The 14,799-nt window shown below is 46.2% G+C and overlaps 1 protein-coding gene across 1 annotated transcript in view; it reads right to left on the bottom strand.

Annotated features, from left to right (window-relative positions):
* Nucleotides 1–1,607: 1,607 nt before the first annotated feature.
* Nucleotides 1,608–14,799, bottom strand: part of KCNJ10 (potassium inwardly rectifying channel subfamily J member 10) — a 28,789-nt gene continuing 15,597 nt past the window's right edge. Inside the window, exon 2 of the mRNA XM_069478495.1 lies at nucleotides 1,608–3,333. Within this exon, the coding sequence (XP_069334596.1) occupies nucleotides 2,194–3,333 (1,140 nt within the window). The 3' untranslated portion in view covers nucleotides 1,608–2,193. The remainder of the gene's footprint in view (nucleotides 3,334–14,799) is intronic.

Raw genomic sequence — 14,799 nt, 5'->3', positions numbered from 1 at the left:
AGTATGATTTAAAGGGCAACTTAGAGCAAAGCCTGGGATAATGGAGGCACTTCAAAGGGGGTAAGTCAGAAAATGTTCTCTTCTCACTTTGTTATCCAAGAATCTGAGGAGAGTCTGGGGGATTAGAATTACAGCAGGAGAATGGGAAGAGAGTGCTTCCTTCAGGAAGGAAGCAGTGTGCAGAAGAAATCAAAGGAAGGATAACTTGCCAATGGATAAAACACACACACACACACACACACACACACACACACACTGCAGTGCATTTTGCCCTTACATGTTGGAAGAAATCAAGTAAGTCTAATGTTGAATAAAGTTGAGTGTGCAAAGCTGGCTCTCTGCCTTCTGTTCTCTGTTTCAGATTTTCAAGTTTATCTGGTTCTTGTTTTCACGATGGCTAGAGAGTAATGGTGGGGTTTACAGTAAGTAGAGACTGAAGGGTCCATTTTCAAGATATAGTTAGTTGAGTTCAAGGAGAGGTCAATATAATAAGACCTTGTGCAGTTATAGTAGGTGGTGATCATGGACTAGCGCCAATATTTTATATGAGTTTCTCTGCCAGACTCTGCACACAGATGCGTGTATATATTCTGTACAAGTATGTAGCTTGTAACAGTTGGCTGAGGCCACCTTAAATAAACTGCCACTTGATTCTGCAAAACCACTTTGCGGGGGTTCCTTGGAACCTAAATGAGGCCGGGAAGCACTCTTGGGATTTGGGGCTTTAGAGAAAGTTCTGGTGTCTATATTCCCTTCCCTGAACCCTCCCACAGTCCCCACCAGGGAACAAGGAATGGCCTGAGCCTGATCTCTTAAAGTATGCTTTTTAACTTGCCTGAAATTGGCCTCATGGCAGAGGACAGTAGAGATGACACTGATTTTCATCATTTTATACCAAGTCTCTGGAATGACTGAGGGAGGCCATGGTTATTTGATCAGGAAGTATATAATTTCCTTCTCTCCCAGCATTACTTAATGAAATAACTGGCACTTTTCAGAAGGGCACCAGAAGGTATAACAGGGAGAATAGTGGCTGCTAGCCACAGAGTTCTGCTTCTGCGCAAGCTGTAACAAAGCATCACCAATTGCCAGAGGCTCTGTACAGAAGTCTGGAAGCCATCCCACTTGGTGGGGTTGGTTTAATTTTCCTGGGGAATCTGTTTCCTGTGAATCTAGTTTTAGTTGAGCAACAGTGTTAAGAGAAGGAGGCCCTTGCGTTTTCCCTCCCTTCCTCCAAACAGTTGGAGTTAAGGGAAGCAGGGTCTGGGCTGGGCAGAAAAGCAAGAAGAGAAGCCAGATACAATGTAATCTGAAATAACATTCTTAGACCTTTCCATAGGGCCTGGGCACTGGACTTTTTTCAAAGGAATATATTGGCTAGGGTCCTCCCATTCACAGGACACAAGGAAACAAATCTTCCCAAGGCAGCATAGGTTCAAAGTTTTGGACAAGAGCTCTGAATTAGTCACTTCAAACTGAAGAGTTCAGAATCCAGGACGGGTGCAGGTGTGGTGCTTGTATGTTAATGTTTTCTGGGTCAAACCCAGTTCTCAGGGGACACAGGCTATGAGAGAACTGGGTATCTTGAGAGGGTCCACTTGAGAAACTATAAAGGGCAAATAGTAGTGACCATGGTCCTGGGTTATGGTCAGGAGTTACTAGCAAAAATTAGCTACACCATGACAAATGCTGGCTTCTTTCAACAGGGCCCAGGATAAATTGATTTCAGATTCCTATATTTCTGAGGGCACAGTCCCCAAAGTGACCATCAGAGAGAGTCTTGCCTTAGGGAACTTGCTAGATGGGAAGATAGGAGATAGAGGGGCTCCAGCCTCTAGTCACCAAACTTTCTGGTGGTGGGGGGGGTTAGGGGGAGTCTGTCCATCCAACTGCATGGTCCTCCTAATGTGGGTCTCCAAGCATGGCTGAGGCCTTCTAGGCCACTTCAGCCTAATCCCTCTCTTTCCCCCATCTTGGCTTAAGGGGGGTGCGTGTATTGGGGTGGAAGTGGGGCGGAGGCAAAAGAGGACAGTGGGAGGAAAATTCGGACTCCAGATGGCCTAGATTACTGACAGGCCACTGGGTTAAAGTGGAGCTTCTGGGGATCTCCAGCAAGCCCAGGTAGTATTCCTTACTCAGGGCATTGAAAGAGAGGAAAACAGACCAGAGGGATGGGGAGGTGGGAACAGGCCATCAGACATTGCTGATGCGCACACTGAGGGCACTGCCCTCCTTCTCAGCTTGCTCCCGTAATGACTCCTCCAGCTTGAGCTTCTCAGGGTCTCCATAGCGTACACTGCTGTCACGGAGGCCGCTAGGGGAGGCCACTTTCACAACTTGGTCAAAAAGGCTAAAGTCAGCTATGTATTTACCACTGGCTGACAGTGAGATGGCAGGTGTGAACTCGTAGCCCCAAAGGATCTCCTCTGGCAGGTAGGAAGTGCGCACCTGGCAGGTGGCACTGGTGGACTCCACTGTCCCACTTAGGATCAGCACCAGCTCAAAGTCACCCTCACCACTTCGAAGAGGGAGATCTTTCAAGGGACTGGTCTCATCTACCACATGATAAAAGGTAAGGGGTAGAATAAGGAAGGGGCTGTCAGAGGCCGTGTCCACTTGGAAAGTCACATTCACCTGGTTGAGCCGGATGTTCTCACCCTCCTTGGTTTGGTGGGTCTGAAGTAGTTTGCCTGTCACCTGGCAGCCAATGAGGAGGCTCTTACGCATATTGGCAACTCGGATCATAAGGCAAGGCTTCCCGTTGTGGGAAGCCACAACTGCATGCTGGCTGAAACGGATGGTCTCAGCCCGCTTCTTGGGCCGGGCAATCTTTGCCAGGAAGGTGCCTGTGATGAAGATTTCCAGGATGGTGGTAAGCACCAGCTGGGCAATAAGAAGCACTATGGCCAGTGGGCATTCCTCACTGATGTAGCGGAAGCCATAGCCAATGGTGGTCTGGGATTCAAGGGAGAAGAGGAAGGCTCCAGTGAGTGTGTGCACCTGTACCACACAGGGGGTGTGGTTGGCCGGGGGACCCAGCTCCAGCAAGTCCCCATGTGCCACAGCTACCAGATACCACACCACGCCAAAGAGGAACCAGGTGCCTGCAAAAGTCGCAGAGAAGAGCAGAAGCTTGTAGCGCCACTGCATGTCAATGAAGGTTGTCCACAGATCCTTGAGGTAGAGGAAGCGCTTGTCAGCAATGTGCTCCATCCTCACGTTGCTGCGACCATCTTTTGTCAGGACTCTCCGCCGTCGTATCCCTGGGCCCATTAGGGGCCGACTTTCTGTCTGAGTGGTCTGACTGTAATACACCTTGGCAACTGACGTCATCTGGAGGGAGCAAGGCAGCACAAGAGAGGTTATTGTAGAAATCCAGCCAACTCCTCACCACCACTCAATAGGAAGGAGGAATTAACATTCATTTGAATGCCACTTATTTGTTCTTTTATTAGCAAATATTTATTGAGCTCTTACTACACGGCAGGTACTATGCAAGGTGCCAGTAAGTCAAAGACGAAAATGACATCCCTGCGCTCTAGACCTCACTGCCTCATGAGAAAGACACATGTTCAGTAAACAAATAATTGTAATACAGTCTGATATTTGCAATTCTTAAAAGGGGAGAAAGAGTAGTAAATTCATTGTTTCTTGAAGGTGGGGAATGAGACTAACAAGAGCTCTACTGACCTTCATTCACCACCAAATCAGTTCTGTGAAGATCTCTAATTTTGAAAGAGATCCCTCACCACCCTCATGAAAAGCTATCCTGTTGGAATCCTTCCAGGCCAATCTCCCTTAACACACACATACCCTTTATTTCTTCATTCTCTTTCCTACCCCCAAGTGCATAACCACTGATAATACTAGGATATTCATCTGCCTCAGAAAATAGCAGGAACTGCCCATTCTTCTACTCCTTGAGATGTTCTCCAAGCACATAGCCCTTGGTGAAATATTTTTTATCACCATTTGTTTGCCTCATCTGGGTTAGAAATTTGGTCTGGTTTAGAGTCTAAGGTGATGGTAAGAAGAACACAGGCAGGACTTGAACAAAAAGAATTATGCAGTGGTGGAAGAGAAACAACATGCTGAAGCTTCCTGGCAGCACTGGGACATTTTCCCAAGGACTGGCAGAAATGCCAGATTGTAGGTGGCAAAATTGTCTTGACTGAGTGAAGTAGGAAAGTTAGAGGTGTAAGTTAAGTAGTGGCTATGTCTGCACAGGCTCAAATTCAGGATTGCTATTTGTTCTGATAGTAGAAAGTGGGACAAGGCACTGAAATAGGAGACAGTTCACTTAATACAAGGTGCCTGGCATCCCTGCCCAAGGAGTAACTTGTACTTTTCCAGCTGAGAAAGAATTTTAATCATTTGAGCCCTTGTACTCTGAATCTGATGGCCAGATCTTCTGGGAAGGAGCAGGGTGATCTCTGGGGAATTTGGCCTTTCTTGGAGAATACAGAGGCTCATCACATTCTTCATTCCAAAAAGTCTGACCCATTGTATTTTATCATTCCACTTTACACTGCCCACCTTCCCTATTTCCCTATGCCTTGCCCCTGGAAAACTCTGAATTATTTGGGTCCATCCATATGCCAATCCAAGTAGGCACTGACCTGTAGACCACCAATGGATGAGAATCCCAAGAATGTTGAGAGGCAAACAGGATGCCCATTTTCCCAGCCCCTACACCACTTGGAACTTTTGTCCACGTGAGACTACTCAACCAGACTTCGATGTTGTTCACTCTCTGATATCCTTGGCTACTTTGGAGCAAAAAGGAAGCTCAGAAACTCTGAAGCTTGAAGAACTTATATTTAGAGCCAAATTAAAGCCTTATTTAGTACTCACTAGCTGTAATAATAACAAAACAACCACCACAATGCCCATATCTGTATACCACTTTAGAGTTCACACATTAGCATGCCTTCTCATTTGATCCTCAAACTCTTGAAAAGAAGATGTAAACTTCAATAAGAGATTTTGAGGAGTATTAGAGAACAGAGGAAGTGCTGCAAATTGAAGATGAGTAAACATAAGTTTAATTTTCAAAAAGAAAAATGATATATATATTACACAGATTGCAAACAGGTAAGATATTGATCTTAGGCAAGATTCTAGAATAGAATATGAGGATTGTGAGTACTTATGCAGGGTACGGGGAAGAACATTATCACTAGGACCCAGCATGGGCTCACTAAGAAAAAGTCACAACAAAATAAGCTAATTTCCTTTGAGGATAAGGTTACTAAATTGACAAATCAGAGAGATTCAATAGATAAAGTGTACCTGAGCTTCAGTAAGATTTTTGACAAGCTCTTTCATTATGTCCTGGGGGATAAAATAGAGAAAAATGAACAGAATGCTAATCTAATGAAGTGTCTTAAAAGATCAGTTATACTGGTGAGTGGACCATGAGAGCCTAGAATTAGTTTTCTAATGATATTCCAGAGAGCTTTATCTTTGGCCTTGCCTTATTCCATGTTCTTAACATTAATTTCATTCAAAACTATAGAACACCATCAATTACGTGGCTGACAAAAAGCTCTGACAGGTCACAAATTCAAGACCTGGGCAGAATTATGATCCAAAAGGAGCCAGATGAATGAGCCAAATATAATAAAAAGGATAAATGCTGGATTATGTACTTGGGTCCAAAAATTACCTGAGCAATTGGGAAGATGGGATTTAGCAAGCAGCACCATGAAAAAAAATTAAATATGTTAGCAGAAAATAATCCAGTATGAGTTATTCATGTGTTTTAAAAAGCAAAGCAATCTTAAACTACTTTAATTGAAAGTCTCTAGAATGAGAAGTAGTTGATTCTCAAGGTGTTCAGGGATAGGTTGGAAAAGCATTTAGAGATTCTGTAGAAGAGATTAAAGCTTTGGACAGGAGGTTGAACGGGCGTCTTTAAGCTTCCACTTACTCTGCTGGAGGATCAAGATGTCTACCTCCTCCGGCCACCTCTACCCCCGCACTTTCTGTGGTGACATTCAGGGATTCTTCATCTAAGTCCTAGCTTTGTGGTGAGGGGAGATTCTGCATATCAGAAGAATGGAAGCTCTTCCAGTCCAAGGAAAGCCTTGCTTATCATTCCCATAATAATAGCCTATGATCATTTATCATGTTAAATTTGACAAAATATGTAATTTGATTCTTACACCATGAGGAAGGTAGGAAAGACATCATTAGAAACTAAGGCTGAGAGGGTTTCACCCCTGACTAGTGGTAGAGTTGGAACCAGAACCCAGGTCTTCCAGCTCCTGGTCCAGAACTTTTTAATTGTAGCAAATTCTTCTATGTACCCCAGGTTTATTCTCATAGGTCTCATGCTCTCAGGAGGTGCCTCTGTGATACCCTGGATAGAGGACCACAGCTGAGACAGAGAAGACAGCCCAGAGCTTCTAGAGCCCAGTGGTAAGGCTATTAGACTCATGGGCTCTGGAGTTTTGAGCTACTGCCTAGCTTCTTTGTTGCCTCTGGCTGTTGTGATTGCCGCCTCCAGCTGTTGTGCTTGCTGTTGCCAGCCTTTATATCTGCCACTCCCAGCTGTTGTGCCACCTCCCACAACCAGGCAGCTTTGTTCTCCACGGTGGTCAGAGTCAGAAGCTCCCCTCCACCCCCAAGCTGGCGGGGCCGAGGGAAGGAAGCAGGCCAAAGCTCTGGAATAGTTTGTTGCTGCCCTACCCAAAACATGCAAACTCTTCCCTCTAGAGGGTGCTATTCCCCCAAAACAGTCTCAGCCAAATACTAGGGGCAGAATTCTGATGCCCAGACTCTGAGTGGTAAAAAAGACAGAAGCAGGAACATCCACCTTCTTTCTCCTCTGAGAACTGAACTAACGATTTTTTTCCTAAAACAAAGGCCAGTCATCACCTACAGCGATGTCCAGAACGTTCCCTCAGCAAACACAACTCCCACCTACTGCATCATGCCTGGAAGGTCTTTCTGGAGCTATCTTTACCTGAGAGCTCATTTATCTGACCTGAGAGTCATTTATTGCCCAGAATAATGAATGGATTTATCAGAGCCTTTCTTGAGTACAGGATTGCTCTTGAGTAAGGACACTGTTCTTGTGACTCTCATGACTGCAATTGATCCTTGGCTCCCCACAGCCTTCAGGATAAACTGGAAGGCTCTCAGCACAGCACTCAAGGCCCTCCGTGATTTGGTCTCTGACCCCTTCCTGCCTTTATTCTTGACAATCACACTTCCCCTAGACTCCAGCTCTACAAAGGGCCCCACTAGCTGGTCCTTATACCTCTGGACCCACTTTTGGGTGCCCTTCACCCTGCCTATCCATGATCTCTTCCTCATCTTTCAAAATTCGACTCAAGTGTTAGTTACACACTTTGACACCTTCCCTGACTCCCAAAGAAAATAGTTCATCTTCTCTGTAGCTCCTCCCACAGCACAGGGTTTCCTGTGCTTGGTCTTATACATATTCCTGTGTTGAAACATTACCATGCTTTGCAATGGTTTGTTTACCATTGTTTACCACCTGCATCCTCTTAATTGAAGGCTGCAGACTCTGCCTTTCACCCATTTCTGCAGTACCTAGTACCTTTGTTAAGAAAGATAGAATAAAGAAATGACTGAAAGCCTGGTCTGGGCAGGCCAAGGCCACGGTGAGGGCTGCAGCCTTGGTCTGCCTCAGGGAGACACCTGAGTTGTGGCGACCTTCAGGAGGAGCCAAGGTGGAATGCCAGGGACCTGAGTTTACACAGGCTTCATGAATGCTACAGATGCTTACAAATCCTTTGTTCAGAAGGTGTGAGAAAGAAAGCCCCAAGACATCAATCAGTTCCAGCTCTCTGCGTCAGCTCTTCCATTTGCAGGAGGGTGGGGACAGAATGAGCTTTGCAAATTGCTACAGAGCATTGGAGTTGATTATGCTAAATTAGGTGACTAGAAAGGATGCTTCAACCCTCTCTCAGGGGCAGCAGGTGGAGGGGGCAGGGAAATGCTGTGCACCTTCTCCCAAAACCTGTCGGGTTGGAGGGGCCGGGAAGGCTCCCCAAGGAAAGAGCTTTATCTGTTTTCTCCTAGCAAGAGCTGAAAGGAGATTTGGGGTATGAATACTAAATGCATTCATTTCCAAATGTGAACGAATCTTCTTTCTTCTCTTACCTGCTGCTCCTCTTTGGTTCCCTAAATAGCTAACAGTGTCATCCTCCCAGTTACCCAGGCTCCAACTCTCCCCCTTCCTCAGCCGCACTTTCATCTAATGCCGCATACTGTGGGTTTATCACTTGTGCCTCCCACCTTCATTTCATTATCTTACCTCAGGTCCGTGATGCCTCATGGCAGAATCACTGCATCAGCCTCCTACTCATCTCCTGTCTCCACTCTCTCTCCTCAAATCCACCCTACATTGCTACTGGATTATTCTTCCTTAAATACACCTCTGATTACGAATCAATGAACATTTACTCAGTACTTTACAAAGCTTTCGCATTTTATTCTCATGGCATTCCTATGAGATATTAAGATCATAATCCTTGTTTTATGAATGAAGAAAGCGAGGCTCAGGGAGATGATGTGACTCAGGAAACTGTGGGACTGGGCTCTTGCTCAGGTTCTCGGTCTCCCAAACCCATGCCCTTTTCATTATACTGTAACAGTCTCAGTGCCGTCCCCAGATCAAAAAAGTTTAATGTCTCCTCGTTAACTACCAAAAAGAAGCCAAACCCAGGCAGGCATATAGAGCCTTCAACGATCTGCTTCTAAACCTCCTCCCCAGCCTTATTTCCTGCCAGCTCTCCCCAAGGGCACATTGCAAGCAAGCCAGCTGCAGTGCACACCCATGCTTTCCTGACTTCACATGGCCATGCATGCCCCTCTCTCTTCCTGTCCCCCTTCCTTCTTGTCTCTGCATACCCGAGTCTTATCTTTCAGACCTCTCTTCCATGAAGTCTTCTCTGATTCCCTAGCCTTAAGTAATACCTCTCTTTTCTGATTTTCCATATAAGCATATCTACATCCATCTATAGCTGTTATGACACATCTCATGGTACATGGCATGTCGTTTATCTTCTACTACAAATAAGCTTACTGAAGGAAGGATCCAGGCATAACATTAAATCTTGGTTACCCTAAAGATCAGCACAATTTATGACACATAGTAAATGCCCAATAAGTATTTTATGGTTGAATTGATGAGTAGGAGGGGACTGCCTACCCACTCCAGCCACTGGGGCCCATCTGAAAGAAGCACAAGGTTCCAGCTTCACAGCAGGGTTGAGGAGATATGGAGGTTTTGTCCTAAGTAGAATGGGTGGAACTACACTCTGATCCAGAGCCTCACACTTTGGGGCCTTCTTTTTCTCCCCTCTTTTTTTGTGTCTTCTTTTTTTTTTTTTCCTTTTAATTTGCTTGTTTGTTTGTTTCTTGAGACAGAGTCTCCCTCTGTCACTGGGGCTAGAGTGCTGTGGCATTAGCCTAGCTCACAGCAACCTCAAACTCTTGGGCTCAAGTGATCCTCCTGCCTCAGCCTCCTGAGTAGCTGGGACTACAGGTGAACGCCACCATGCCTGGCTAATTTTTCTATTTTTAGTAGAAATGGTGTCTCACTCTTGCTCAGGCTGGTCTCTAACTTCTGACCTCAAGCGATCCTCCTACCTCAGCCTCCCAGAGTGCTAGGATTAGAGGTGTGAGCCACCATGCCCAGCCTGTGTCTTCTCTTGATTTTTTCTTATGATATTTTCTTTTTTCCCTTGTATATATGGAAACCCAGATAAGTAATTATTAATACTTATAGATATGCAACAAAACAAATATTTTCATCTGTAATGTTGCTGCCTACCACATGCAGTTTGAGTTGTGTTTTCATGCATTCATACAATAAATATATTTTTTCAGCATCTACTGGGTACAAGATTCTAAACAAGGCACTAGAGCTGGTATCAAAAAAAGGACAAGTAAAAATAAAATAAAAAAATAAAATAAAACAAACAAGGCATTGGAATTATAGAGATGGATCAGATACAGATTCTGTCTTTGAGGACCTCACTATCCGATAAGGGAGGCAACAGTAAAACAGACAGGAGGTGATAAGTGCCATAGAAGAATTGGCAATGAAGTGCAAGGGGAATTTGTGAAGGAAAAGGTGACATCTTAGCCAGGCGTGGTGGCTCTTGCCTGTAATCCTAGCGTTTTGGGAGGCTGAGGTGGGAGGATCGCTTGAGCTCAGGAGTTTGAGACCAGCCTGAGCAATGTAACAAGAATCCATCTCTTAAAAAATTTTTTTTAATTAGCCAGCATGGTGGCATGTGCCTGTAGTCCCAGCTACTCAGGAGGCTGAGGTGGGAGGAGCCCAGGAGTTCAAGATGATCCTGGGATATATAGAGAAACTCAATCTCAAAAAAAAAAAAAAGACTTCTAGCTCAAAGGATCAGGGTTGGGAAAATAACATGTATTGATTGAGCACCTATTATGTGCTAGGCACTGGACTAGGTTGTTTTTATATTAACTCACATAATTCCTCAAACAACCTCATAAGAATGTGGTTTTCCTCATTTAGGTCAGGAAACATATTTAGTAAGTAACAACCAGGAATTGAGCTTCTTCCTCCTTACTGGACTGCCTCACTCAGGGAAGACTTCATGGAGAGAGGTGGCATTGGGACTGGCCTCAAAGATAGGCAAGATTTGGACCCTTAGAGATTGAGTTTTGGGAAGTCAAGGAGAAGACCCTTCCAATGAAGGCAGCGGTATGAGCAAAAGATATAAAAAAGGTATAAAATATGAGCAGTGAGGCCATCCAGGGCCACCCAGGGTCAGCCAGGGAACAAGGAGCCATTCATTTTGGCTGAAGTGTTGGGAGCACATGAAAGAGCTTCATAGGACAAACTGGAAAGACAGAGATGTGCTCTGACCCCTCAGCACCCTCCTGCTTTGTGGCCAGCTTCACGTGTTTAAGGTCGGGCAGCTGGAATAGGGGCAACAGCCACAGTGTGGGCTCCTGTTGGGCTCAGGCACAGAAACCTGGCGCCCCCCGCCCTCATGGTGCCCCAGCCTGCGGGACATCCTTTCACAGAGCCACTGGGTGATTTTTCTTGTTTGACTGTGGAATATTTCCTCTTCCGAATGTTTGCTTCAGGGAAATGGAAGGAGACAGGGAGAAGAACTATCGTTCATTGCATATCTACTGTAGACAGGAGCTTGACATTTCATCTTTGCAATCGCTCTGTCAAACAAGTCTTCTTATATTCATAATTACTGCTGAGGAAATTGAGATTCAGAGAGCCCCAGTGACACAATGTGTAAGTAGCAGAGCTGGGATTTATACCTGATCCTGGCTGGACTCCAAAGTTCTTTTCACTATAATTTCGAGTTAACACGATAGTGAATTTGCCTTCACTGAGCAAATTCAACAATCAACCAGGGCAGACGACACCTTGAACATGCTGGAGGTGAGCAGGAGACAGACTGATGTGAAAAACTCACCAACAATGATGCCCAGGATGCATCTGCTCTTCCTTTGTGCTCACTTTATCCTGCTATATCTTCTCCTAGTTTTGCCTGCCATGACCTTATTTTCCCCGGTTCATTCTCTTGGACTCTCCTCCCAACTGTCTTCTTATCTTTTCTATCATCTGCGCTGTGCCACTTGCCCCTCTCATGTTTCATTCTGGCTGTCATAATGTGTCCCCTCCCGCCATCCTCCTTTTCACCTTCCTCTTGGCCTTTTTATTTCCCGACACATCTCTCTGATTGTCGCTTTGCCTCATAGTTTCTCCAGCCTTCTGTATCTCGTCCTGGAGAACTGATTTGGAAAATGATGATCCAGAGGAACAGTTTTCTCTCTGTCTAATCACAACTCTCACCTTCAGATTCTTTATCACACTTTATCCTCCTGTTCTCCCTCTAGATCCCAAGGCCTACGTGTCCACATTAGCAGAGGCATGCCAAGCTCTAAAGCCTCCTATTCTCTCTACTTCCTCCCTCTAGAACAGAGGCTCTTGATTTAAGAATTTGGAAGTGGGACCAGAAAGGGAGGCAGTTTCCAGGAAGACAAGAGGAATACCCACTATAGCTATTAAGTAATCCAATTATTTTAGCTGTGAAGGTATTCCTGAACCAATCACTGTTGGGTATAGATAAATGAATAGGTGGATAGAAATAGGGAATTATGGTACCAGCTTGTGTTCTGTCCATCACACTCAAGTGCTGTGTTGGGACAGCCCTGTTCACAGACAGAGGGATTTTGAGCGCTATCAGTCTCAGGATCTGAGACTCTGCTGGTCTCCAAACCCATGCTCATCTTCAGCAGCTGTGCTAGGTATGTGTCCATGCATGGCGTTCTGGAGATGGAAAAAGAGAATCAGACACAAGGATATGCGAGATGCTGCCTGGAACTAAGAGGCAGCACTGCCTGGTGGAAAGTGCACTGGACTGGGAATAGGAGACTTAGGTGTCAGTCCCAACTCTGTCACTGACTAGTTTGACCTTGGCAGTCTCTCAGCCTTTCAGGCCTTTGTTACCTCTGCTGTGGAACAGGAACTTGTATTAGTTCCACACTTCTCAAATAAGGGCACGCACTAGTGTACCAGGAGGCACTCAAAGCCACAGGACTAAATTCAGTGTATTTTCTGAAGATAAAAACTTTGCTCAAAGATTTTGAGGGAAAATATTATTTGAATACTATACCAGTGATGATGAAGTAGAATGAAAAACTAACATAGCTTTAGATGAAAATAGATTTCAAGGATGTCCAATGTTTGGAGGCTTAAGGCTCATCCCCATAGCTTCTGGGGCACACATTCCCTCTCCTCTGCCTTTCAGGACACAGTTCTGGGTCAGTTTGTGAGGTGCTGTGTTGATGGATGATCAAGGTCACGTCTTGCTTTAAAATTCCAAGTCCAGCCGAGCACCCCGCACTGGGATCTGGTCCCATTCCTCCCACTGGCCTTAGTGGGGAGAGGAAACAGCCACTCAGCCTCCCCTCACCAACCATATTATCGCTTTCATGGACACCAATTCCAACTTGAATAGCAACCTCCAAGGCCTCCAGAAGGAGATCAGCTGCATTGGGATGGAAAAGACGCACTTCTGGGCTTCCAAGTGTTCTCAATGAGAGACCAGGAAGAGAAGAGGAAGGAGAGGGTATGAGAGGAGAGGCAGGAAGAAAAGCACTGCAGGATTATGTAAGCCCTCAAGGTTGGGAGAAGAATGGAGCTGGGTTTGCGATTCTTTTCAAACTTGATGTCTTTATTCATTAAGGTTCTTTTCAAACTTGATGCCTTTATTCATTAATCTCTTTCCTGTCTTGCCCCAAGGAAAATAAACAAATAGAAATGGAGCTAGGTGCACACAAATCTTGGGGTAGGGAAAAAAATGGGCAGTGTGTGTATGTGTGTGTGTGTGTGTGTGTGTTTCCTGGGGCTGACTTTCCAGCTGAATCACTGTTGCGTCTGTCTCCTTCTCCTTCCCCTCCCGTCCTCTAGCTCCAGCCCTACACCAAGGCCCTGGCCCAGGGATGAATAGTCTTTTCTTCCCTTATGTCAACGTTTGGAAAGTTCTCATAGTCTGATCAAAAGAAAGGATAAAAGCCTTCAAAGCATTTCCTGGGAGCCTGTAACCTCTGTATGGCCCTTCTGACCCGCTGTGTGCTTTCCAGTCTAGAGAGGGAGGGACAAAGAGACGGGGCCAAGTCAGACGTTCTCTGTTCGGTCACCACCCTGCCTGTCAGTGTGGGCTGACTGGGACCATTGCCCTTTCCTCCACCCCAATCCCCAGGCTGTGCCTTCTGTCCCCTATAAGCAGAAAATAGTGTCCCTGCAGAGATCTACCCAGAGGGTGGCATCTCTGGGACCCCCTCTTTCCCTGGCTGGAGAGGGAGAATGACTGCCCAGCTCAGGCAGCGGATAGGCACTGTCTCTCTGAGGCACCTGCCCTCCCAACCCCTCCATAGTGCCCATCACACTGCCTCCCTGAGTCATCACCCTGTCACGGAGGCTGCTCCTAGCTGTCATCTGGGCCAGCAGGGCTGCACATCCTGGGCTCAGCAGGGGAGCTGGTGCTTTGTGGGTAGGTTGGCACTACATAAAGTTCAACCAAGGACAGAGGGTGTCCCACGGCTCCTCAGCCCCAGCTCCAGCACTCTGGAGAGGTTGTGAGCATGGCCACATCTGGGTCCTCACCTCAGAAGAACTTGTGCTTAGAGATGTGAACCCATCCCTCCTCATCTTAACCGAAGAGCCAAGAAAATCAGTATCTGTGCTAAGATTCAGCTGGAAGCAATGCACATATGGGAGTGACTCCTACTGCTGTTGTTATCCTGTTGTTTTCAGAAAGACATGAGATAGTGAAAAGGCTCTCAAGGACATGGGGGGGGGGGGGAATCTCAAGAGGCTCTGGGCTGGGTTAGGGAGAAACAGAGTGATGAACAACGTGTCTGTTCAGGACCCCTTCTTCATGTGTCAGCTCTGCCCCGGATCTCCAACCAGGCATGGCCTGGCCTAGGCCCCCAAGATTCTCCAAAGGGGAAATCTCTGCCCATCTTATCTCCAGAGATATTGGTTGAGGGGATCATCCTAGATTAGCTATGAGAAGTATTCTTCCAGACACAGCCCCTCAGGAGAGTTCGCCCCCACCCCAGTCTCTGCTGAATTTCGAGCAGAGGGGGTTGGCAAGACGGCAGGTGGCTGGTGGGGAAGCCCTGGAGGTGAAAGGGGACTCGCAAATTTCAAGCTTCACCAGCTATTTGCCGCTCTCTGCCTGTGGCTGAAGATTAACCTCCCCACCACCAGGGGGCAGGGCTCTCCAGTGCCTCGCGGCTGCCCTTGCCCAG

This window comes from Eulemur rufifrons, chromosome 8 (genome assembly GCF_041146395.1).
Source record: "Eulemur rufifrons isolate Redbay chromosome 8, OSU_ERuf_1, whole genome shotgun sequence".
Classification (NCBI taxonomy): domain Eukaryota; kingdom Metazoa; phylum Chordata; class Mammalia; order Primates; family Lemuridae; genus Eulemur; species Eulemur rufifrons.
This window is presented reverse-complemented; position numbering and strand designations above follow the sequence as displayed.